Here is a 24,431-nt window from a genome sequence, read left to right on the forward strand (position 1 = left end):
AAAACCAAACATTGTATGTTCTCACTGATATGTGGGAGCTAAGCTATGAGGATGCAAAGGCATAAGAATGATACAATGGACTTTGGGGGTTTACGGGGAAGAGTGGGAGGAGGGCGAGGGATAAAAGACTACAAATATGGTGCAGTGTATCCTGCTCGGGTGATGGGTGCACCAAAATCTCACAAATCACCACTAAAGAGCTTAGTCATGTAACCAAATACCACCTGTACCCCAGTAACTTATGGAAAATAAATAAATAAATAAATAAATAAGACACTGAAATAGATTTTTTTACACAGAACACAAAAATCAATGTCCATAAAGGAAAAGATTGATAAGTATGTTTATGAAAACACAATATTACAGGACTAAAAAGATAAGCATTAGTACAGAAGAAGGTATCTGCAATTCAGAATATATAAAGAATTCTACAAATCAGTAAGAAAAACAAAACAAAAACCCACAGTACTCAATAGAAAAATAGTTAAGACACTTAAATAGGTGCTTACCCAAATGATATTCAATTGGTCAATAAACATAAAAAGATGAAAACTATAAGAGCAAACCAAATGAAAATTCTATAAACAAAAATTGAATATCAAAAAAACAACATTTAGTCAGGTACAGTGGCTCATGCCTCCAATCCCAGCACTGAGGTTTGCTTGAGGAGGGAGGATTGCTTGAGCCTAGGAGTTTGAGACCAGCCAGGACAATATAGCGAGATCCCATCTCTATGAAAGAAAAAAAACATATTCAATGGGCTGGCAGCAGGTTGGGATAAGAGAAAGAATCAATGACCCTGAAGACAGAGCAATACAAATTATCCAAATGAAAGACAAAAATAAAAAAGACTGAAAGACGGGAATGCAACACCCCAGATCTTGGAGCTACACCAAACAGTCTAACATACTATCATTTTCAGTCCCAGAAGTTAAGGAGTTAAAAGAGAAAGAAAAGATAAGTGTATCAAAACATAAAGACTCATAATTTTCCAAAATTAAATAAAAATACCAACCCATATATTGAAGAAGCTCATTAATCCCAAGAAGGATACTAAACACATATAGTCAAACAGCAAAAACTCAAAGACAAAGAGGAAATTGTTTTAAAAAGCAGCCATGAAGAGACATAATGTATAGTGCAACAAGCATAATAATGATGGTTTCTCATCAGAAGCAATGAAGGGAGAAGACAATGATGTGATATATGTACAGTGCCAAAAAAAGGAAAAAAAAAAAAAAAGAAAACTGTCAACCTAGAATCTTCTATCTGTTGAAAAGATCATTCAAACGAAGTTGAAATAAAGACATGCTCAGCTGGGCAAAAGCTAGGAGGAGGTATCCAGCAGACCAGCCTGAAAAGAAGTTCTTCAGGCTTAAGGAAAATGATACCAGATGGAAGCTCAGACTTCAGAAAGAAATAAAGAGCACTGGAAAGGACAAATATGTGAATAAATATAAAACACAATTTTCTATAATATGTATGCACATACATGCATACATATGTATAAATTTCTTTAAAAGACCATTGGTTATTTAAAGCAAAATGGACCCAATATATCATGAAGTTTACAGCATATGAAGAAGTAAACAATATGACAACATAAGCCCAAAGAATAGGAGAAATAAATTATATAATAGTAAGATTATTCTATTGTTTGCAAATTTGGTAGGAAATTATTTGAAAATAGATTGAAATAAACTTAAATGAATATGTAAACTCTAGAGCTACCACTAAAAACAATAACATAAAGAGGCAGAGCTAAAAATGTGATAGAAAAAATAAAATGAGATAAGAATATATATTCTATTCACTCCAAAGAAGGAAAAGAACATATGAGACTAATAGAAGACAAATACCAAGATGGTAGACTTAAAACCAACCGTATCTATAATTACATTAAATGTACATGGATAAAATTCCACATAAAATGACAGAGAATGTCAGCTGAGCATTTAAAAAGCCAGACCCAATTAGATGCTGCTTACAACAAAGACTGTAAATACAGAGAGAGAGATACCATGCAAAAACACCCCACTCTTAGTAAATGACAGAACAGTAGACAAAAATTCAGTAAAGATACTGAAGATCCAGATATTATAAGCCAACTTGACCTGTCATTTTTAGAACTCTATACTCCACAGCTACAAAATATACATTCTTTTTTTTTTTTTTTTTTTCCAAATGCACAGGGGACCTTTACCAAAGTAAAGTAAATACTGGGCCATTAAAGAAGTCTCAATACATTTCAAAGGTCAGAAATATTACAGAATATGTTATCAAATTACAACAAGGCTAATTAGAAATCAGTAACAGTAAGGTTTTTGTTTTTTTTTTAAAAAATCCCTAAATCTTTAGAAATGAAGTTATATACTCCGTAATAACTCACTACTAAAATATTACATCAGAAAGTCAACTCATGGGCCAGGTACAGTGGCTCACGCCTGTAATCCCAGCACTTTTAGAGGCTGAGGCAGGAGACTCACTTGAGGCCAGGAGTTCGAGACCAGCCTGGGCAACATGGTGAAACCCCATCTCTACTAAAAATACAAAAATTAGCTGGGTGTGGTGATGTGCACCTGTAATCCCAGCTACTCGAGAGGCTGACGCACGAGAATCGCTTGAACCCGGGAGGTGGAGGTTGCAGTGAGCCAAGATTACACCACTGCACTCCAGCCTGGGCGACAGAGTGAGATACTGTCTCCAAAAAAAAAAGTCAACTCATAAATATTCTGAACTGTAGATAATGAAAACACAACATATCAAAATCAATGGATGCAGCTAAGCAATACTTAAAGAGAAAGTATAACTTTAAATGCATATATTATGAAACAAATGAAAACATGAAACCAACAGATTAATGTTCAATCTTAAAAAGCTAGAGAAAAAGATAAATTAAATCAATGTAACTTAAAAAAAATAAGAAATTAATAAAATAGAAAATCTACCAACTACAGAGAAAATTACAAAATCAAACATGAATTCACTGAAAAAAAAAATCAAAATTGATAAACTCCAAGCTAAACTGACAGAAACAAATTATCAGTGTCAGGAATAAAAGAAGAAATTTCACTACAGATTACAAAGACATTAAATGGACAAATGAGAGATTATGAACAGTTTCATGCAAAAAGTTCTCCAGTGAAGATGAAATAAGCAAATGTATTAAAAACCACAATTTGCAAAACAGGAAATATTCACAAATGCCTAGTATTAAACATATACAAATACACTTATGTATATTAAAAACTAAAAAATCAACAAGATTTTTAAAAACATGTTTTAAAAAGTTGGCAGGAGATCTGAACCAGTATTTGAGAAAATAAGACACATGAATGGCCAATTAGCCTGTATGAAAAAAGCTCAATATTAATCATCAAGGCAATGCAAATGGATCATCTATACCCTACTAAAAAGAATAAAAACAAAAAGACTGATCATACTAAATGTTGGCGAGGATGTGGAGCAACTAGAATGCTCATATATTGCTGCTGGGTGTGTAAAATAGTACAACCATTATAAAAATCCTTGTCATAGTTTGATTTTTGGTTTTTAAAGGGAACTTTATAAACCCAGCAATTCCACTCCTATGAATTTTATCCGAGATGAATGAAAACATATGTAGTGTACCCATAAACACTTCTATAAGAAAATTCATTGCTAAAAACTGGCAACAATTCAAATACCCATCAGAGAGTAGACAAATAAATGATGTCATCATACAATGAAATATCACTCAGAAAAAGAAAACAAAGAAATGAACCACTGAAACATACATAGAACTCAAAAACATGGTGAATGAAAGAATCCAGCCACAGAAAAATTATTGGTTCCATTTATATGTAGTTCAAGAACAGGAAAACTAATTGATTTTGACAGAAATCGGGAAGAGGTGTAGGGGTGTGAAAATTGACTGCAGAGGGGCAAAGGAGACTTCCTGAGGAGATGGAAATTCTCTACATCTTGTTTTAGAGGGTGGATATTGGAATGTACACAATTAGTAAAATTCAACCTAAAAAAAACTGTCAATTTTATTGTATATAAACTATACCTCAATAAAAATATTGATAGGGTAAAAAAAAAAATGACACTAGAATTTCATTCCCATCCCTTTGGCCATGTTCAGGCAGAGGTTGGGCAGTGTATCAATACACAACCATAACGCTAAGAGATGATCTCCTCAGGTGCATTGAGGGTGGGAAAGAGGGCAAATGTGAGAACTAATGGTAACCAGCCTGTGTGCCCTAGAACAAAAATGGCTCCTGATCCACGTTTGATACGTGTCCCATAGGTGGCTGGCCCTCTGCTGCGATGCACAAGCGGCACTATCAGCTTCATGACTCAATGCAAATGAGAGAGAACACTAAGTCAATGAACCCAGGGAAAGGGCTGAAAGAAAACAAGTGAGCCACAAAACTCACAAGTAGAAGAGATTACACTTACCCATGCCCCACATCAGATGGAAGTGATATATCCATATATAAAACAGTGACTGCAAGATTTTAATACAACTCAGGCAAGTTCTCCAGTCCAAACCTTTTTTTGTTCATCTTATCAAGAAAACTCAGTAGGTATACAGACAAAAATAAATGTAATCAATCAAGAATAGCATAGAGAGAATTTAAAGGTCCTCAATTAAGTAAACATTTAGCCATTTTCCTCTCCTGGGTAATAACTGTCCATTTTATCATTACTAAGGATGCAAGATGACAAGAAGAGAAAGCACCATGAATGGCCACTACTGTTTTGGAATGGACATCATCCAATATGCCAGAATGGAAAGTTCTATGCTCTGCTGAATACCACCAGACTTGATAAAAATGAGATTCTTAATTTTTTTCTTTAGGTCTTAATTAGCTTCTTGTTAAACTACAAACATTATCATTGGAACACACATGCTGGGAAAAACTGGAACACTGGTTGCCAGCCTGGGAAGCCTGGGAGGGTCCCCAGTGATTAACTGTCACCACACTAATGGTGACAGTACTGCTTTCTACATGAGCTATCACACTGGAAAAAACCCAACCATTGCATCTTTCATTAAAAAAGAAAAGGTAAAGGAATTGTTAGAGTGGGCCTGTGTGAATCCTATCATCCTGATCTCAGAAATCCAGGGGTCAAGAGTTGGCAAATATTTCCAGTAACTCATGTCATCAACTGCCCTGTCTATTAACAAGGAAATCCACTTTAATGTGGCAGTTGGCATGAATCATTATCTCTAGGACTGGCATTTTCACAGACTAGTCCATCCTTGTAAATGCAGTGACTAAAACTCTTTTGTTGACTTTGAAAGCATGAAAACACTGTGATTCAGTTAAAATGGATGAGTTTACTTTTGAAAGAGTCAGTAAAACAGAGATCTTTCAAATGAGGGCAAGGCGACCTAACTAACGATCTCTTTTGTCCAATGGGGATTTGAGGGTAGGAGTTGGGGGGAAGGGGTGAACAAACCTCAGAAATCTCAAAATGACAAAGTCATTGTTCAGTGTGCTTTCTACACACTTTCCCTGACATCTCTACACAATGAAATGTAAGGGTCAGTGGTACTGAGACAAGTCAAGGCAGTTCCACTCTTTTGCTTCTATAAAAGCGAGTGACCCAACCTATTATACTCAAGTCTTAGGATGGCTTTGTTCTCCACATCCAGATGCAGCAGCTTTTTCTGCTGCCCCTCATCCTGCCCTCCCGCTCCCCTAGGGAAGAAATGACTGAAGACACCTCCTTCACATTTTCTTTTTTTTGGGCATTTCACTTCATAAAGCTGCAGTCAACGTGTTTTGTTTGTGGGAGGAGGGACTGGCACATTCAGTGGTGGTCTCCACTGCTGCCTGCATTGGTGGCTCAAGTAGCCCCAGGATTAGTCCTTTGTGTTCCATGAAAGGATATGAAAAGTCAGTTATTTAAGCTCAGTCAAGCTGCTGATTTTTTTTTTTTTTTTTAAGATGAGGGGTGTGTAGGGAAGAAAGGTTTCGCAATTCAGTGTGCCTCAATAAATTACAGTATTTTGCTGAGGGCAGCTGTGTGCAAGTTAGCATACTCAGAGCACTCCCAAATTTAAACAGAAAAAATTAAAATGCCTAAATCCAACCTCTGCACCTTACCTTCATTTTTCATTTGTTTTTTCTAGTAGGAAGACTTCTTAGAGGCAAAGATTTTAGCTAGCAGAAGTCTAGATAATTCAGACTCCATACTCAATATTATCAAGGGCCAAGGAAGTTTCAGCAATATTATGAAAATTACATTATTATGAGATATTGAGTGCTCACTGATTTATTCTGAAAACAACTGATTTTGATACTGTGGTTCCAAAAGAGAAAATAGCCATTAAAACCTTCAGGGATAATAAACCTAATATCTGGAATACAAACTCATGTCCTAATACTTATGGGTCTGGTAACTGTCTGACAATTACCTTAATGCAGCATAATGTCATTGTCAGGCTATTTCACCCACTTAAAAATATACGTAGTATTTAAAAAATACCTTTTATTTAGTGAGCTTAGATGTTATGCTGAGAATGTTATTGAAATGACTTCATTTTATCCTCACAATATCCCTCATGGAATAGGCAGAATTTTCTCCATTTTACAGAGATGTAGCAGGTGGCTTTGTGAGGAAAGAGAAAGTAAGTGGTAGAGCTAGGAGTCAAACTTAAGAAGGATGATTCCAAGCCTCTCCCATTCCATCCTACACTACACTTGAAAATTTTTATTATTATTTTTTGGTTCTTTTGAGTCTGGGTCTGACTCTGTTGCTCAGGCTGGAATGCAGTGGCACAACTGTGGTTCACTGCAACCTTGAACTTCTGGGCTCAAGTGATCTTCCTGACTCAGCCTCCAGAGTAGCTGGGACTACAGGCACGCACTACTACACCTAGCTAATTGTTTTATTTTTTGTAGAGACAGGGTCTCACCATAATGCTCAGGCTGGTCTCAAACTCCTGGGTTCAAGAGTTCTTCCCAGGTCGGCCTCCCAAATTGCTAGGACTACAGCCATGAGACACCATCTCTGGCAAAGTCTTTTATTATTTTTATAGAGAAGGGGTCTCACTATGTTGCCCAGGCTGGTTTTGAACTCCTGACCTTCAGCACTCTTCTTGCTTTGGCCTCCCAAAGTTCTGGGATTACAGGCATGGACCACCACACCTGGCCCCCACATTATACTTTGAAGTTATTTACTTATAAGTGATATCTAGTCACATCTTTTTTTTTTTTTTTTTTAGATGGAGTCTCGCTCTGTCTGGAGTGCAATGGCACGATCTTGGTTCACTGCAACAACTGTCTCCTGGATTCAAGCAATTCTCCCTGCCTCAGCCCCCCAAGTAGCTGGTATTACAAGGGCCTGCCACCACGCCCAGCTAATTTTTGTATTTTTAGTAGAGATAGGGTTTCACCATGTTGGCCAGGCTGGTCTCAAACTCCCGACCTCAAGTGATCCACCCACCTTGGCCTCCCAAAGTGCTGGGATTACAGGTGTGAACTACCACACCTGGCCCAGTCACATCTAATCTTATTCACAGTAGCACACTCAACACTCACACCTTTAAAACCTGAAGCTGGGCCAGGCGCGGTGGCTCATGCCTGTAATCCCAGCACTTTGGGAGGCCGAGGTGGGCGAATCACGAGGTCAGGAGTTTGAGACCAGCCTGGCCAATACGGTGACACCCTGTCTCTACTAAAAATACAAAAATTAGCCTGGCATGGTAGCGCACACCTGTAGTCCCAGCTACTTGGGAGGCTGAGGCAGGAGAATGGCGTGAACCTGGGAGGCAGAGCTTGCAGTGAGCTGAGATCGCACCACTGCACTCCAGCCTGGGCGACAGAGCGAGACTCCATCTCAAAAAATCTCAAAAACAAAAAACAGAAAACAAAAACAAAAACAAAATCTGAAGCTTTTCCTAGAGAACCAAGAGCACTGGCAAAGGGAATTTTCATGGCTCTGATATCCTGAGGTAGAATCACCCTAAACAGACCACATAAATTGATGCTGGCTTCCTTTTAATTTTGGAATTGAGAACAGCTCCAATTTTGCAAGCAACTATAATTTGACAGGATTGGCAAGATGTCTGACAGCTTTAACAGTCAATCTAGTAAAGCATTCATGGTGGTGTGCAAACCTAACTGGCCCTCTACTGGGACACGGCCTTGTGAATGACACATGCCTGAGGGGATCGACTATCCTGCAGTGTGGGCCCCCTATTCAGAAGCGAGGGCTTTCATTACCCACGCAAGGCATTCTGACCTGGATGTCCTAAACAGAAACTTGTCCAAACCAGTATTCTTTCTTGTTTTCCTGATGCTGGTACAACCCCATCTTTCTGATAGTCTCCCATTCCTCTCCATATCCTTACACTCAAATCTCTAAACTCTAAATTCCTGTGCTTAAGAAACAAGCCTTCTTGTGATCTGGCCCCTCTGCATCTCTCTATCTGATCTCCTCTAATGCCTTGTCTCAAACTTCCTGACGCAGCTATTCCATACTGCAGTGTCCCTGTAGATATTCTAAGCTCCTACACTTCCTGCCATATGTACCTCCTCCTCCCCTACATATAGTTCAGAAAAACCAGGAAGCCTTACCAGTTTCCCCAAGCAGGGCAACAGACGAAGCCCTTTGCCGCTGTGATCTGAACTTGTATTTGGCCAGCATGGAAATAAGGGCTACACAATACAAAATCCTTAAAGCTGGTTTTCAGGTTTTTTTGGTTTGGGTTTTTTGTTTGTTTGTTTGTTGTTTTTTTTTTTTTTTTGAGATGGAGTCTCTCTCTGCTGCCCAGGCTGGAGTGCAGTGATACGATCTTGACTCACTGCAACCTCCACCTCCCATGTTCAAGCAATTCTTTCAGCCTCCCAAGTAGCTGGGATTACAGGTGTACGCCACCACGCCCAGCTAATTTTTGCATTTTTAGTAGAGATAGGGCTTCACCACGTTGGTCAGGCTAGTCTGGAACTCTTGACCTCAAGTGATCTGCCCTCCTCAGCCTCCCAAAGTGCTGAGATTACAGGCATGAAAAAACATGTCCAGGTCTGATGTTGGAGATTTTCATGGTCTTTCTTATATATATATCACACACAAAATACATCACCTACAAATTTCAAGACACGTGTGAAGCTATTAGCACACAATCCTATTTTCCTCCAATTCTCATCTCCACCCCATTTATTCTCATCCACAAATAATTTGTTAACAATTTTTTAAAGTGAAGCTTTAATTCCTTCCCAAGGCTTTGACTTGCCAAACAAATCTTTCCTGTGGCATTCCTGTTTCATCAGTTTATATGGTAAGTATTGTCATTACAAAATTACAGTAACAAGGATAAGTAGCATGAATACGTTGAGGAAGAATCACAACTGACTCTGAGGAAGCATAATGAGGCCAACGATTGGGGCAGAGAGTGGGGTCCGCCAGAGGCAGCCCAGTGGCAGGCATGTGCTACAGGCGGAGTGGAGGGTGCTGTGAATCCAGAAGGCGGTGAAAACAAACGAGTGGATTAGAACACAGTCCTCAACCTTTTTGGCACCAGGGACTGGTTTCGCGGAAGACAATTTTTCCATGGATGGGGATGGAGGTTGTTTCAGGATGATTCAAGCCCATTACATTTATTGTGCACTTTATTTCTATTATTACGTGGTAATATATAATGAAATAATTATACAACTCACCATAATGTAGAATCAGTGGGAGCCCTGAGCTTGTTTTCCTGCAGCTAGACGGTCCCATCTGGGGGTGATGGGAGACAGTGACAGATCATCGGGCATTAGATTCTCATAAGGTAGATGCAAGCTAGATCCCTAGCATGCACAGTTCACAATGTTCACAGGGTTCGTGCTCCAATGAGAATCTAATGCCGCTGCTGATCTGAGAGGAGGCAGAGGTCAGGCGGTAATGTGAGTGATGGGGAGCAAGCTTTGTTTTCTTGTGTACCGCTCACCTCCTGCTGTGTGGCCAGGTTCCTAACAGGCCACACAGACTAGTACTGGTCTGTGGCCCAGTGGTTGGGGACCACTGGATTAGTCAACAAGAGTGGTTGTTCACTTCTTCATCCTCCCTAGAGCGCTAATTAGCAAGAAAATTAAAGAATAAATTTAACATTTACCCCTGGAGGTTCAAGGACAAGTTAGAAGTTAATACCTTAACTTCCAGTTTCACTCAAATGTGCATAAAGCTCCATTAGTGCTGCTATTGGTTTCACTAACTTCATCCACAATTCTCCTGAAAACAGAAAACCTCATACAACAAAGCCAAACCTGAAACACAATCAGGTTTCCACCAGGCAGATGTATGGTGACTAAGCCTAGCAGCCTCAGCACTGCTGGACACTGAATTGCAATGGGGTAAGTGAAGAGTTCCAAAGCCAAGGGAAGCCTCCCAACAGCATAGCTTGGAATGGAGTGATCTGCTGTCCAACCTCAAGATGCTGATGCAGATGATGATGAGAACAGCAAGATAGAGGAGGCATCCACTGCCACAAACACCTTTTTCAGGTGACCACAAAGAGCAGGGAGAACTCTGAAAATGACCCTTTTCAGGAAGCAACCAGGCACAATTCAGAGGACAACCACCATGTGTGCGCAGGGTAAACCGGTTACCAGCCTCGCTGATTTTCAGTAAAGACCATCAACTGGGAACAACATCTCTAAAGGAGAGAGATGCATGTGCACACATCACACATCCTTGTTTAACCTTAAAATTACAAGGTGAGCTGCCACTTAGCTGTTCAAAGACCTTAGATGGGTTCAGCTGTCTATAGGTTCAACTATGAATTCCATACACAAGTTTACAAGGCTGGCTAAAATGTAGACTCCGATTGCCCTAGAGCCCTACATAAATCATCTATTACAGCCACAAATGTTATTTTCCTCAATTTACAGTTTAAGATGGGCATCAAGCTACTTTAATTGAAAGATTACATATCAACGGTTTAATTGCTTCTTGAGGGGTATGTGCGTGTGTGTGCATTTATATACATACACACACACGTACATTTTAACCAAAAAGTAACTAAGGCAGGTCTCAATCGATTAGAGGTTTATTTAGCCACAGGTGAGAATGTGACAGGGGCATCTGTGATCTGTGCTTTTTTCTAGAGGGAGTTTTGTAAACTTCAGTATTTAAAGAAGAAAGAGCAAGCAGAAGAGAAAAAAAATAAAAGAAAGAAAAAGGGAGGGAGGGCAGGCAGTGAGGGAGATGGTCACCTTCTTGTGAGACCCTGATTAGCCTCAGTAAATCTACATTTCACATGTGAAAAGAGGGAGTAGAAGAAAATGTGGATTGTGCATTGTCTCACACTCAGTCAATCTGTATTTTATATTAAGATAAAGGAGGGAGTACAGGAAATGAGGCAGTGACACAGGATAGTAGGGTTGTGAAATCATGGCTATCTGTCTGGGAACAAAAGAAAGATGGTATTGGTGACTCTGTTCCCAAGCTTAACTTTCCCTTTGGCATAGGGAGTTTGGGACCTGAGATTCTATTTCTCTTTCACACATTAAATAAGGCACCCACAGACTTTGTTGTCTAAAATCAAATATATGGGGCGGTGGGGGAGTTCAGATCCTTTATTGACAGTTTTTAAGAGTATTCAGGCTGGGCATGGTGGCTCATGCCTGTAATCCCACACATTGGGAGGCTGATACAGGTGGACCACCTGAGGTCAGGAGTTCAAGACCAGCCTGGCCAACATGGTGAAACCCCATCTCTACTAAAAAATAAAAAAATTAGCCAGGCATAGTGGCAGTCACCTGTAATCCCAGCTACCCGGGAGGCCGAGGCAGGACAATCACTTGGAACAGGGAGGCAGAAGCTACAGTGAGCTGAGATGGCACCATTGCACTCCAGCTTGGGTGACAAGAGTGAAACTCCCCTCAAAAAAACAAAACAAAACAAAACAAAACTAGAGTATTCAAAGTATAAATTGTGACAGAAACATTCCATTTAATTAAACCATGAGGTGTTTTTATTTCACAAAAATAAAATATTTATGCTGTGTACTGTATGTTTATAGTATTTAAATTTAACTCTTTAGTATACTTATGTAACTTTCTATAAAGAATGCACTTCCAGTGAATAATATTAGTACAATGTACAACCACCAGTTGTTACAAAGTTTTAATGTAAAGTTATTTTTTAACAGTAACTATAGAAATGTGCCTTTGCTTTTGCCACGGTTATTTTTCCTTGTTTATACAGTATTACCACAGAGCTATATATATCACAACCTGAACAAAGGTGCATCAAAATACTGTAGATAAAGATATAGGCTGGGCATGGTGGCTCACTCCTGTAATCCAAGCACTTTGGGAGGCTGAGGTGAGTGGATCACCTGAGGTCAGGAGTTCGAGACCAGCCTGGCCAACATGGTGAAACCCCATATCTACCAAATATCTACGAAAAAATAAAATTAGCCAGGCGTGGTAGCACACACCTGTTGTCCCAGCTACTGTGGAGGAGTCTGAGATGGGAGAATTGCTTGAACCTGGGAGGCAAAGTTTGCAGCGAGCAGAAATCACACCACTGCACTCCAGCCTGGGCGACAGAGCGAGCAAGACCCTGTCTCAAAAAAAAGAAAGAAAGAAAAGAAAATCTAGTGTCCTCTTTCTCCTGAGCTTCCGGATGCTCATATCTAAAAAACAGTCACAATTTCTCTGGTACCTGGGTTTGAGACCAGGTTTATCATAAAACCAGGAATAAAGTTATTTAAATGATTAGTCTCCACAGCTGGGAATCTTACAGATCACTCAAAATGTCTAAAAGAATTTTGGGGAAAGGAAACTAAGTTTGTCTACCTTTAATTCTAAAGACACAGGGGGTAAGAAAAAAAGGCTAGTATCACAATTTCTGAAAGGTTTATATCTAAAATATCATAGGCTCATATTAAATGAGCATTATATGACTTTCTAGAGGGAGATGGGTGGGCACTAGATGACAAATAATCTATTATTAGAGACTTAGTGATAGATATGGTTTGGCTGTGTCCCCACCCAAATCTCATCTTGAACTGTAGCTCCCATAATCCCTACATGTTGTGGGAGAGACCCACGGGGAGGTAACTGAATCATGCGGTTGGGTTTTTCCCGTGGTATTCTCGTGATAGTGAATAAGTCACATGAGATCTGATGATTTTATAAACAGCAGTTCCCTTGAACATGTTCTCTTGCCTGCCGCCATGTAAGACATGCCTTTGCTCCTCCTTCACCTTCTACCATGTGAGGCCTCCCCAGCCATGTGGAACTGTGAGCCCGTTAAATCTATTTCTTTTTTTCTTTTTTTTTTTTTTATCTTGAGACAGAGTGTGTCGCCCAGGCTGGAGTGCAGTGGTGCGATTTTGGCTCACTGCAACCCAAGTTCAAGTGATTCTCCTGCCTGAGCCTCCCAGGTAGCTGGGACTACAGGTACCCTGCTCATGCTCAGCATCTCTCTTCCTGTGGAAATGCCACTTTGTTCCCTTCTGGAGACCTGGCACCTGTTCCTCCCCCGTACAATGTGCCCCTCCCTCAACCTGCCCCCATATCTTCTTTGCACGGCTGTTTTCCTTATTTTTCAACTCAACGTCACCTCCTCCTTTGACCATGCTGGTCCAGTCATTAGCAAACACTTTCCTTTGCTGAACACACTAGCACTATACTAATTAGATTATTTATGTTTATTAGTCTGTTTATTATCGACCTCCTGCACTAGAATGCCAATTCCTGGAAGCTGATACCCAGTTAACTGCTCCATGCTCTAGATCCTGGAAAAGTACTTGGCATACAGGAGGTGTCCAAGAAATACTGATTGACTCAATGACTATGAGTGAAGGTTAAATGAGATGGGGCAAGTGAAATATGCTCAGAGCAGTGCTCAGCCTGGTGTTATATGATCCCTTCTTTTTAATAGGACCTAGAGATTGTTTTATTACAGAATGGAATGGTAAAGAAAAGCATCACTAATGAGAAAGAGAGACTTTTGCTGGTCCTTAAAGGATGAAGAATTACGAGGGTACATTTGAGGGTGAGCCACAGGTGTGCAAACACACACACACACACACACACACACGGGCGCCAACAGTCTGGCATGCACATAGTTTCTTTCCAAAAGTTAAAAAGAGATTAGATTTAAGGACCAGAAAATTTGAATTTTGCTCTCTGTATGTCCTTTGTAGCTACAAATCAAAGGCAAGCAAAGTAAAACAAGTCTATTTAGATATTTATTCTAACATATGGCTGCACTGTGAGAAGAGGGTTTGAGTCCCCACTCTAGCATTAGGTGTTGCATGGCCAGTCTTGGAGGAAGCCATAATTGAACTTAAAGTGAAAGAGCTAGGACTGGAAATTTGTCTCATGCCGAGACCTTAACCATTCTCTCCTACAGTATCCCTTCTATTGTAAGTCTTATCACACAGCATGGTAACTGCTTTCTATCTGTCCCTCCCAATAGAGTAAATTCATAGAAGAAGCGAATTCAATTTCACTTAGCCCTGTATCTCCAAGCCCAACATGGGGCCTAGTACAACTGAGATACTCAGTAAATGCTTCTCAGGTGGATGAAGATAAAGCCTCTATCTTTTCCACCTCTGCATACTCAGCATATAGTAGGAGCTCAATAAAAAGCTGGTGGGAAAAAAAATAAAAAGGAAGACATGTAATAAGAATGACACATATTGGCCAGGCGTGGTGGCGCACGCCTGTAATCCCAGCACTTTTAGAGGCCGAGACGGGCAGATCACTTGAGGTCAGGAGTTCCAGACTAGCCTGGCCAACATGGTGAAACCCCATCTCTACTAAAAATACAAAAATTAGCCAGGCGTGGTGGTGGGTGCCTGTAATCTCAGCTACTCGGGAGGCTGAGGCAGGAGAATTGCTTGAACCTGGGAGGAGGAGGTTGCAGTGAGCCAAGATCACCCCACTGTACTCCAGCCTGGGTGATAGAGCAAGACTCTGTCTCAAAAAAAAAAAAAAAAAAGAATGAGATATATTGAAAAGAATTACAAATTATTTTCACAAGTCACATATTTGTAATAGAAATGTTTTCCTTTTGGGAGAAACTTTGAGATATTCCCAAATACATCTAGTTGTAAATATAGTCACAAAACACCATATCTCCCCATCAAATACTACAAATAAATTTGTACTATTAAAATTGTTGAAAACTACTGATTCCAAATCATTAATATTAAATTTCTAATTAAAATGCTAATAAGATATTATTAATACAAATATTACAGATAGGGTACCTATTAATCCAATTATTGTTTTAAGAAAATGGAAGAAGAGATTCATGATGCTGGCATTGGTGCTGATATTAGGAAGTACTCAAGCACTTCTGGCCCAGCGCGGTGCCTCATGTCTGTAATCCTAGCACTTTGGGAGGCTGAGGCAGCAGGATCACTTGAAGTCAGAAATTAGAGACCAGCCTGGGCAAAATGGTGAAACCCCATCTCCACTAAAAATACAAAACTTAGCTGGCCATGGTGGTGCACACTTGTAGTCCCAGCTACTTGGGAGGCTGAGGCATGAGAATTGCTTGAACCCAGGAGGTGGAGGCTGCAGTGGGCTGAGATTGTGCCACTGCGCTCCAGCCTGGGCTTCAGAGCAAGACCCTGTCTCAGAAAAAAAAGAAAGAAAGGAAAAAAAAAAAAAAAAAAGGAAGTAATCAAGCACTTTAAAATGTGAATGTTGACTATCACCTGTATGTTTTTGTTTGTTGATTTACGCAAACATACTATGTTTTGAATGCCAAATTCCTATTCAAAGAACATAAGTTCTAGATGAAGATCTTTATGCTATTTGTATTTCAATTCTTTATGAAAACAAGATATTCACTTTTAACCTGTGAAGAGCCATTCTATGTTCATAAATGACTTGGCTTTAGAAATATTGTAGATGTTCAAAGCTGTTACAATTTTTGAAAAAGCAAACAAGAAAAACATGTTTGAACAACCCTTTATAAGCCAGATGTGCACTGCCAGCCTTGGCTAAATTATCTGATTAGCCCATGGCAACCTTGAGGTAACTTGCAGACTGTTCATTTGTATTCTATAAGTTATTTATTTCCAGTGATATATTTATATCTTATGATATATTCAAAAACTTCCCTTAATTCTGGCTTTCCTTCCAAAAGGCCTAATCAAAAACCTCACCTTTCTTTATTCACTACTGTTGCACACCTGAGCCAATTTGAGTTCCAAAATGACACATTACCCTCGCTGCCCCTCTGGGTTTCTTCCCTTAATACAGGACAGCAAATGACACCCACTTTTAAATTACTGGTGTCACTGTTCCCATTTGCAATGAATGCCAACAGCTAACTATATAAAAACAAATGAAAACTCACAAATACAAATATTTTATTGAAGGCCAAAAATCAAAGTTAGGTTAACTGCCTCTATCTGGCCAGCAAATCTGGTCACATGTAAACCAGAATTTCCTTATCTCAGCGATTTCATCGGGAGAGTAATAAAATCTGTGCATGGTTTCAGACTTGCTTCTACAGAGCCTACATTCTAGACGTCAAGCCACAAGCAGAGGGTTCTCCTCTCAGATCTATCCCTCCAGTCTTTTGCAAACTCAATTGGAAACAGTTCAGTTCTGACCCAATGGTCCACAGTTCCAGACTCCTACTTACAAAACCAATAAAATGATCACCGTCATACAGAAAACGTAATCAAACATGAATGCTCTGGATTAAAAAGGTCACATGAAGCCTGGTGCAGTGGCTCACACCTGTAATCCCACCAATTTGGGAGGCCAAGGTGGGTGGATCACCTGAGGTTAGGAGTTCGAGACCAGCCTGAGCAACATGGCAAAACCCTGTCTCTACTAATAATACAAAAATTAGCTTAGAGTGGTGGCAGTCATCTGTAATCACAGCTACTCAGGAGGCTAAGGCATGAGAATAGCTTGAACCTGGGGGGCAAAGGTTGCAGTGAGCTGAGATCACACCATTGCACTCCAGCCTGGGTAACAGAGTGAGACCATCTCAAAAAAAAAAAAAAAAAAAAAGAAAGTCACATGGATAAATGCAACTACATTATTTATTTCTATAGCTATTTGATTTTAAATCTCAGCTTTAGTAAGAATAACAACTCAGCAGTCTTAGTCTGAACATTCTGGTAAGTGCAAAATTTCAACTCCCTCTTCATGAAGATACCTAACTTTTCTGTGGATTTTAATCTTCATTCTATTTGTTACTATACATCCTGCCAAAGTTCTTTCTGGCTCAAGAATACCATCCGTAGTTGGTTCTGATGATACGTAGTTCCCCTGTAGATTAGTTAGCTAGATAACACCAAGGGTAACATCTTGACAAAGAAATTCCCAGATTTTTAAACTCAATTGTTCCAATCTCAGCTGCTGGGTTGAGAAGGCCCCACTTTCTGTGAGTTTCTTTGGGCTTAGGAGGAACTGCTAGTCACTGTGATTAATACCCATTGAACCTGATGAGAGCCGTCAAAATCCAGGGCCCCTGATGTCAGCAGCATGTTTATTATCCATAGAACCTGATGACAGCCACAAAACCCAGGGCCCTGATGTCCGAAGCATGTTTTGCTAATGACATTATACACAAAGTCATCCAGGAAATTTCCTACTATCTGAATTTTGAAAGGGGCTAAATAAACCCTGTAGAAGAATTGATGTGGTAGACAAGAGGCCTAAAAGTCAACTCCATTTCAGATGCCCATGCAATGGAGAAGGCTACTATTCACACAGATAAGATCATGCTTCCTGTATGGCTCACCCGACTGGTACTAGAAATAAATTTTAAAAATTTATCACAGAACTGAGTCAAAGTAGACAAAATTTCCTTTGCAAAACAAAACACCTCCCTCCTTCCCCCCCTCAAAAGATCAACGACTTTAAGCAAAGCCATGAGGTGAACAAAGCTAACTGTCATTTTGACCTTGCTTTGCTTTAATTCAGGAGACTACTTAGAAATATACCGAGCAACCCCCTTCATTCGGCTCAGCTAGCAGAGCTAATAGGCTTCTAATTAATTTCCAGAAGATTGCTGTTATAACTAACAGTTTTAAACATTTGGTTGATTGGGGAAAATGAATTGAATATAATGTATTTGATTTGGAAAATTAGTTTTCATTCTATGTGCTTACCATAATAGTGTTTATTTTAAGTTTACATGATTCCATTAAGAGTCCCAGAACAGCACTGGGCTGTTTTCATCCTTACAGAGGCCTAGGCAACTTAAAAAAAAAAAAAAAAAAAAAATTTACATTTAGATTTTTGTTGGCCTTTATTTGAGGACAGGTTAAATGCATTTTTTTGGGTGTGTGGCTTTAATAAAAATTTTCACTTCCTAATATAGCAACAGGCCCAAATACTTCAAAATGATCCTGGCGATACCTCAGTCAGAAGCCCACTCATCGAATGCAAATCCCCGGGAGAAAGGCTCCGCACACAAAGTAAGATGAACCAGTTACTGCATTGTTTACCACGTTTCACTTGATTCTTCCTGACAACCATTTAAACAATGAATGTTGGGAAATGTCCCTCAAAGAATCAACAACAATGGCAGAGACCAGAGCTTTTATATTTAGCTAATACTATTTTTAAAAGGAGAAAATATTTCTTCCTGAAGGGATTATGGGAAGCCTTATTAAAGACACCTGCAAACAAAACAAGTGACAATAGATCTTTATCATAATTGATAACTGAGTTATCCTTTAGATAAAACTCCTTTCTTGGAGACAATAACATTAGGATTTAACCTTTGCTGTAGATTGAAGAAATCAGCTAATTGGGGCCAGTAGGATTCCACAATGTTAAGTTTATCAAGATTATGTGAGTGGATAATAACAAACGCCCTTGTCTCTCTGGTTAAATAGAAGTACAATGAGACTAGAATTTTCCCTCCTCAAGCTTCTAAGAAATGTTTTATATTGACATCAAGTAGCATCCATCCCTCTCCCTCCATATGTGAGACAAAGCACACGAGGGATACTAATTATGACCGCTCACTCTGCTAAGCACATAGTGGGCCAGCCAGCTTCGGAAACTCAACCTTTGCCTAGCTTCCTGTTGCAAAGAAACAGAAACTTTCACAAAATCTTCTCGAAGTGATTAACAATCCCTGTCAAAACGTGTACAGACAATCATCTGTATCCTATGAAAACCAGGCAACTGTTTTAGTGATGGCTACTGAGGGATAAATAATATAGCTAAACCCAGGAGGACACGTTTTAAAAATGTTTGCAAAAGAAAAAAAAAATCAGAGGTCCTTGTTTGCAGTAAAAATAATCCACCTGTGAGTCTCAGCTTACTTCACCTCGGTAAACAGTGGATGCCTTCGCCCATGGGCTATACTGTTTGCAGTCACATGCTCATTTGCTGCCTTGCTGTGTGACAAACAGGAATTCCTATAAGCATTTCAAGCCTATGACTGATTTTTCTTACATAGCTAATTTTCCGAATTAAGTAATTTTGGTTCCTTTTATAACAGTGGCTCCAGAGGAGATCTAAAGCATCTGAGCATTGAGAAAAAAGCAGGGGTAGGGGGACCACAGGATCAAGCCAAAATTGCAGACCCCAACTGTAGTATTTCTATTTAACAGCCTTAAATTCAGCTAATGATTAGAACTATTGTAAGTTAGTACTTAGAAAAAGTCAAAGAGGTTCAAATTTCATAAAGTGTTAGCAACAGCAGCTGAGATTTTGGAATATGTATAGCTTTTAATAGACGCATTTCCAAAATAAACACTTGGAAAAAAAGAAGTGCCCCAGCTTGAATCACTGACAAGTAGACAAAATTAAACAACGGGAAAAAATAAAATAAAACCAAACCACATGAGCAACCGTACTGAATAAGGAGATGAGAGATGAGATGACCCAACATTATTCTTTAGAGCCTCAAGTTCACAAACAAAAGAAATGCTTTACAGAAGGTATTTCTGTAGGATCGTCGATTTTTTTTTTTTTAAAGACAGCTTAAGACTTAGAGCAATCAACGTGTGAAAACAAAAAAGACATTTTCTGAGTTGACTTTGATCCTGTACTCAAATTGGCTTAGATATCCTTGCCTTTAAAGGCTTTGTATCCGCAATAACTGCTCTCTATTGTCCTTGTTAATAAAGTATTATTTTCACCTTATTATTACTAATCTTTTCTTTGTAAGTAACCACACCTGGTTCTATCCACAAAAAAAAAAAAGTGCCTAAGTATTTGCCCTTTGTGGTAATACAATGCATAATTTAGTTAATCTAGACTATCTTTCCGTGAGAGGTGATTGTTTCTATATTATGAAATGTGTTCACAGTAAAGCAAAATCCACGCCAGATACCTAGAGGCAGATGGAGAGCCACTTACCAAGCATGAAGCTGCTTCAAACTAACCCTGACGCGACTGTATAGCCACTCCCACACACAAGGTATTACTCACGCCAACTTAGCCTCTGAATTATAACCGCACCTTTCTTTTACAAACATGGCCCTTTATTAAGTTAACATTACACACAGCCAGGCAGTTCCACACCCAGACCCCATGAAAAGGGCTTGAAAAAATAGGAACTTCCATTTTCCATCTGAGATCCTGACATTACTCTCAATGTTACCTGGATGAAATCTAAAAACGTCAGCGGCAGCAAATCATCCAAGTGTCCAATGTCTTTGGAGAAACGATTTAAAATTCTTCCTGCAAGAACAGGATACGAAAAATTACTCATTTCCCCAGGTAGACCCTTTAAGAGAAACAATTCGCAAACAAATCAAAACAATATTTTAAATGCATATGTATTTAATATATGATTCATATGAAATAAGCCGATGTCAGTGGTAAAGAAAAAGAAAATAGGACGATATCTAAAGAGAAACAAAAATATCATCAAATGGCAGCAGGCAGGGAGTTGAAATGTGGCCCTGATTTTAAAAGAATTAAGGGAAAAAAATCTTGTGACAGTATCAGAAAGGGTTGGTGGGTTCTAGAATGTTCCCTCCTTTTAAGACCCAATCTAGGACTTCCATCCAAGTGCAAAGTAGGTAGATGAATGTACAGAAATTGATCCTAATTATTTCACTAATTTTGCTTTATTTATCAGAATTTCTTTTGCTAAGTGGTATATTTTTTATATAAACATAATGATAACCTCTGTATTTCTTTTTCCCAGCCTGCTTGACTGTACCTCACATTTTTGGGGAAACTTGGGATCCTATCATTTTCCAGGCTGTGAGTTTACTACTGACAAACAAGTTGTCATTTTCAGATGTGCAAACAGTATGACAAAAACAGGCTTAGTCTTATCTAAGAACACAAGAGGAAATTATGCAGGAAAACAGAAATATTATTTAATGATTGAAGATCACTGCTTAGCATCGACTTTATTTCCCCTGTCAAGTAGAATCCAAGAAAACAGTATGTCATAAAGGCGTCAGAAACAGATCAAATCTGGTTTCTAATAAATATCTATTCTTTCAAATGATTTCCTTCAAAAAAAATGGAAGCTATACACACATAGCCTATGTGGATGCAGGTGACCCCTGAGAAGTGTGTGTGTCTAGGCCTCTGAACTTCTTTTCTACTCAATGCTTCCGGAAGCCCTGCTTACAGATGAGATGTGTGGCGTCCTAGGGTTTGTCAGGATTGACTTCGTCCTGGGGCCTTTATACCAGGCCGCAAGTGGACCATGAATGGTCAGAGGCTGTGGACGGAGCTGCCTCCCTCTGCTGGGGCTAATATAGTCTCTGCAGTTCTCCTGAGGCATCCAGCTGGCCAAGAAGCACAGGGTGTACAAGTTGGAGCTACACCTCAATTTTCTTGTCTCAGGCTTCGGACACGCAGACTCCAGAAAGCATCATTCAGTGACACCTTTGGCAGGCCCAGTGACAACTTTTCTGAGCCTCTAATAACACCTCCTTTAGACGGTTGTCCTAGGGATTAAATGGGCTCATGCCTGTAAAAAAAAAAAAAAAAAAAAAAAAAAAAAAACCCAGGCACAACGCCAGGTACTTTTTCATGGCTGCTAAAAAACCAAAACCAAAAAGGTGCGATGATGACTATGACCCACAGGTTCTGCAGCATGCCACCGGGGAGGAAGCTCAACTTTTCAAATGCAGGTCCTGATGCAGTGGCCCTGGGGAGGAGCTGGAGCCTGAATTTCCAACCAGCTCCCGGGGGCCCTTCTGCTGTTTGCCAGACCATGCTATGCAGGGCGAGAGGTCAGGCTACTATTTTATCAGCTGTACTTAAGAAACATTAAAGTCAAATGAGTATTTTTCCGACAGATACTGATGGATTTTGTTTGTCGTCTTTCTTGTTATTTTTCCTCATCTCAACGTATCAATACCAGAACAAGGAAAATGTAAGTAAAAAAATTAAAGACATAATTATTAAAATATGAATTATTTCTTAAATGGAAAAGTTAACATAGGCAATATTCAGAAACATTGCAAGTACGGTTCAGCTTTTAAAAAGTTGAAAGCAATATTCAAATTAAAAAAAAAAAAAAAAAGGCCAGGTATGGGGCTCCCACCTATAATCCCAGTACTTCTGAAGGCAGAGGTGGGAGGATTGCTTGAGCCCAGGAGTTCAAGACCAGCCTGAGCAACATAGCGAGACCTCATCTCTACAAAAAAGAAAAGAAGAAGAAAAAAAGATAAAAAGGCTACATAAATGATTAGCACGTGAAAACCAACCCTTTATCGTGACCATTTGGGAGCATCTTAAAATCTGAAAGACCCATGGTTGGAAAACGGCATAAAATACAAGGAAAACAAAAACAACTGAGAAAGCCCACCTCCTCACACAGTTATGCCAATAACTGAACCGAATGTCAAAGATCAGTTGAAATCAAAACTCTTATCAACAATGATCTGAGTGTAGAAAGTATAAGATGAGAAGGTTCAATAGTTACTTCCTTGTTCTAAGAAACAATTTAAAAAAGACTGGTGTTTGCAAAAAGAATAAAAGTTTTAATTTTTTTTTTGAGACGGAGTCTCACTCTGTTTCCCAGGCTGGAGGATATCTCAGCTCACCGCAACCTCCGCCTCCTGGGTTCAAGCGATTCTCCTGCCTCAGCCTCCCACGTAGCTGAGATTACAGGCACATGCCACCATGACCAGCTAATTTCTGTATTTTTAGTAGAGACAGGGTTTCACCACTTTGGCCAGGCTGGTCTCAAGCTCCTGACCTCAGGTGATCCGCCCACCTCGGCCTCCCAAAGTGCTGGGATTACAGGTGTGAGCCACAGCATCCAGCCAGAATATTTTCATCTGGCTTCGCAGTAAACTGTCATAATCAGAGCTGTGATGTCAAGTTCACAGCCTCACAGTCATTTTCCCAGAGGTCTCCAAATCAAACACTTATGATAAATTCCCTCCATGTACATGCCACACCTCTTCATCCAAATGACATCTGGCCCCTGCTGCAGCATCTCCAGGGATGTCGAGAGAAGAGGAGTCACTGTTTCCTGAGGGGACCCAACCTACTTTCGGACTGTTCTGTTAGACAAGGCTTGCTTACATTAAACCGAATCTTGCCTTCCGGGAACATCCAACCATTGCTGCTGATTCTGCCATTACAACCATACAAAGTGAATCGAATTTCTCTTGACAGGGCAGCTCTTCAACTACTTAAAGAAAGTTAATCACAAGTTTTCCAGACTTCTCACAGGCACCTATCCCTTGGGTACCTCAATTATCTCTCATAACACACAGGTTCCCATGTTGGCCATTGCCTCAGCACACAGTCAGGTAGCCAGCCTCTCTGACTGCCTGGTACCCAGGATTAAAATCAATACCCTAGGTATTAGCTGCATATCTCAAGGTCAGGATATATCCCATGACTAAGCCCACAATCACAGGAAATTCCTGGAGCCACATCACATTTTGGACTCACATTTAATGTAAATCCATATCACTCCAATCCTGCATGATGGCACAGGTAGATTTTTGGGAGCTGGACAATACACAACTATTGAGACTGCATCCCCATGGACCCCAAAATTCCATTTCTAAGAAGTATCTCAAGGCATTAACAAGTGCATCAAAGATGGTCAATGTGACATCATTTGGCAAATCAGAAGTAGGAAACAACCAACATGTCTGAAAACCGTCTATAGTAAGTTATCAGCACATTAAAATTTTCTTCCGAGAGAGAGAGACAGAAACCAAGCTCCTTTGAAGTCATAACATCACATACAGAGTCAGGTTCCTCCTAACTTTTTTCCACAAGATGGAATATTATAAAAGGTGTTAATGAACTTTTTGTCAAAATACAAATTCATAAGTGACTCTATTTTACAAACTGATTCTAGAATCTAATCTGAAGTTGAAGTTACCTCCGGAATTCTGATACCTCTCCCATAACTAAGACTTCTCAATTCCCTTATAACCAAACTACAATTTGCAGCTTGTAAGTTCCCATGTCTACTGTGAGCCCCATTCTTTTTTGTAACAAAAAAGTACATTTAAATATGAAAATATTGAGGCATATCTGCATTGATACATATTTTAC

At 39.6% G+C, this 24,431-nt stretch overlaps 1 protein-coding gene across 6 annotated transcripts in view; it reads right to left on the bottom strand.

Annotated features, from left to right (window-relative positions):
• The window catches only part of ABCC4 (ATP binding cassette subfamily C member 4 (PEL blood group)), a 287,310-nt gene that overhangs the window by 77,680 nt on the left and 185,199 nt on the right, over positions 1–24,431 (bottom strand). For 5 of the 6 annotated variants that reach the window (XM_054529547.2, XM_024230992.3, XM_063715003.1 and 2 more), the window contains one exon: positions 20,536–20,615. In XM_054529547.2, coding sequence (XP_054385522.1) covers positions 20,536–20,615 — 80 coding nt within the window. Of the gene's footprint in view, positions 1–15,286; positions 18,173–20,535; positions 20,616–24,431 lie in introns of those variants that run through there. The other variant, XM_054529549.2, reaches the window with a different exon arrangement.

This window comes from Pongo abelii, chromosome 14 (genome assembly GCF_028885655.2).
Source record: "Pongo abelii isolate AG06213 chromosome 14, NHGRI_mPonAbe1-v2.0_pri, whole genome shotgun sequence".
In the NCBI taxonomy this organism is placed as follows: domain Eukaryota; kingdom Metazoa; phylum Chordata; class Mammalia; order Primates; family Hominidae; genus Pongo; species Pongo abelii.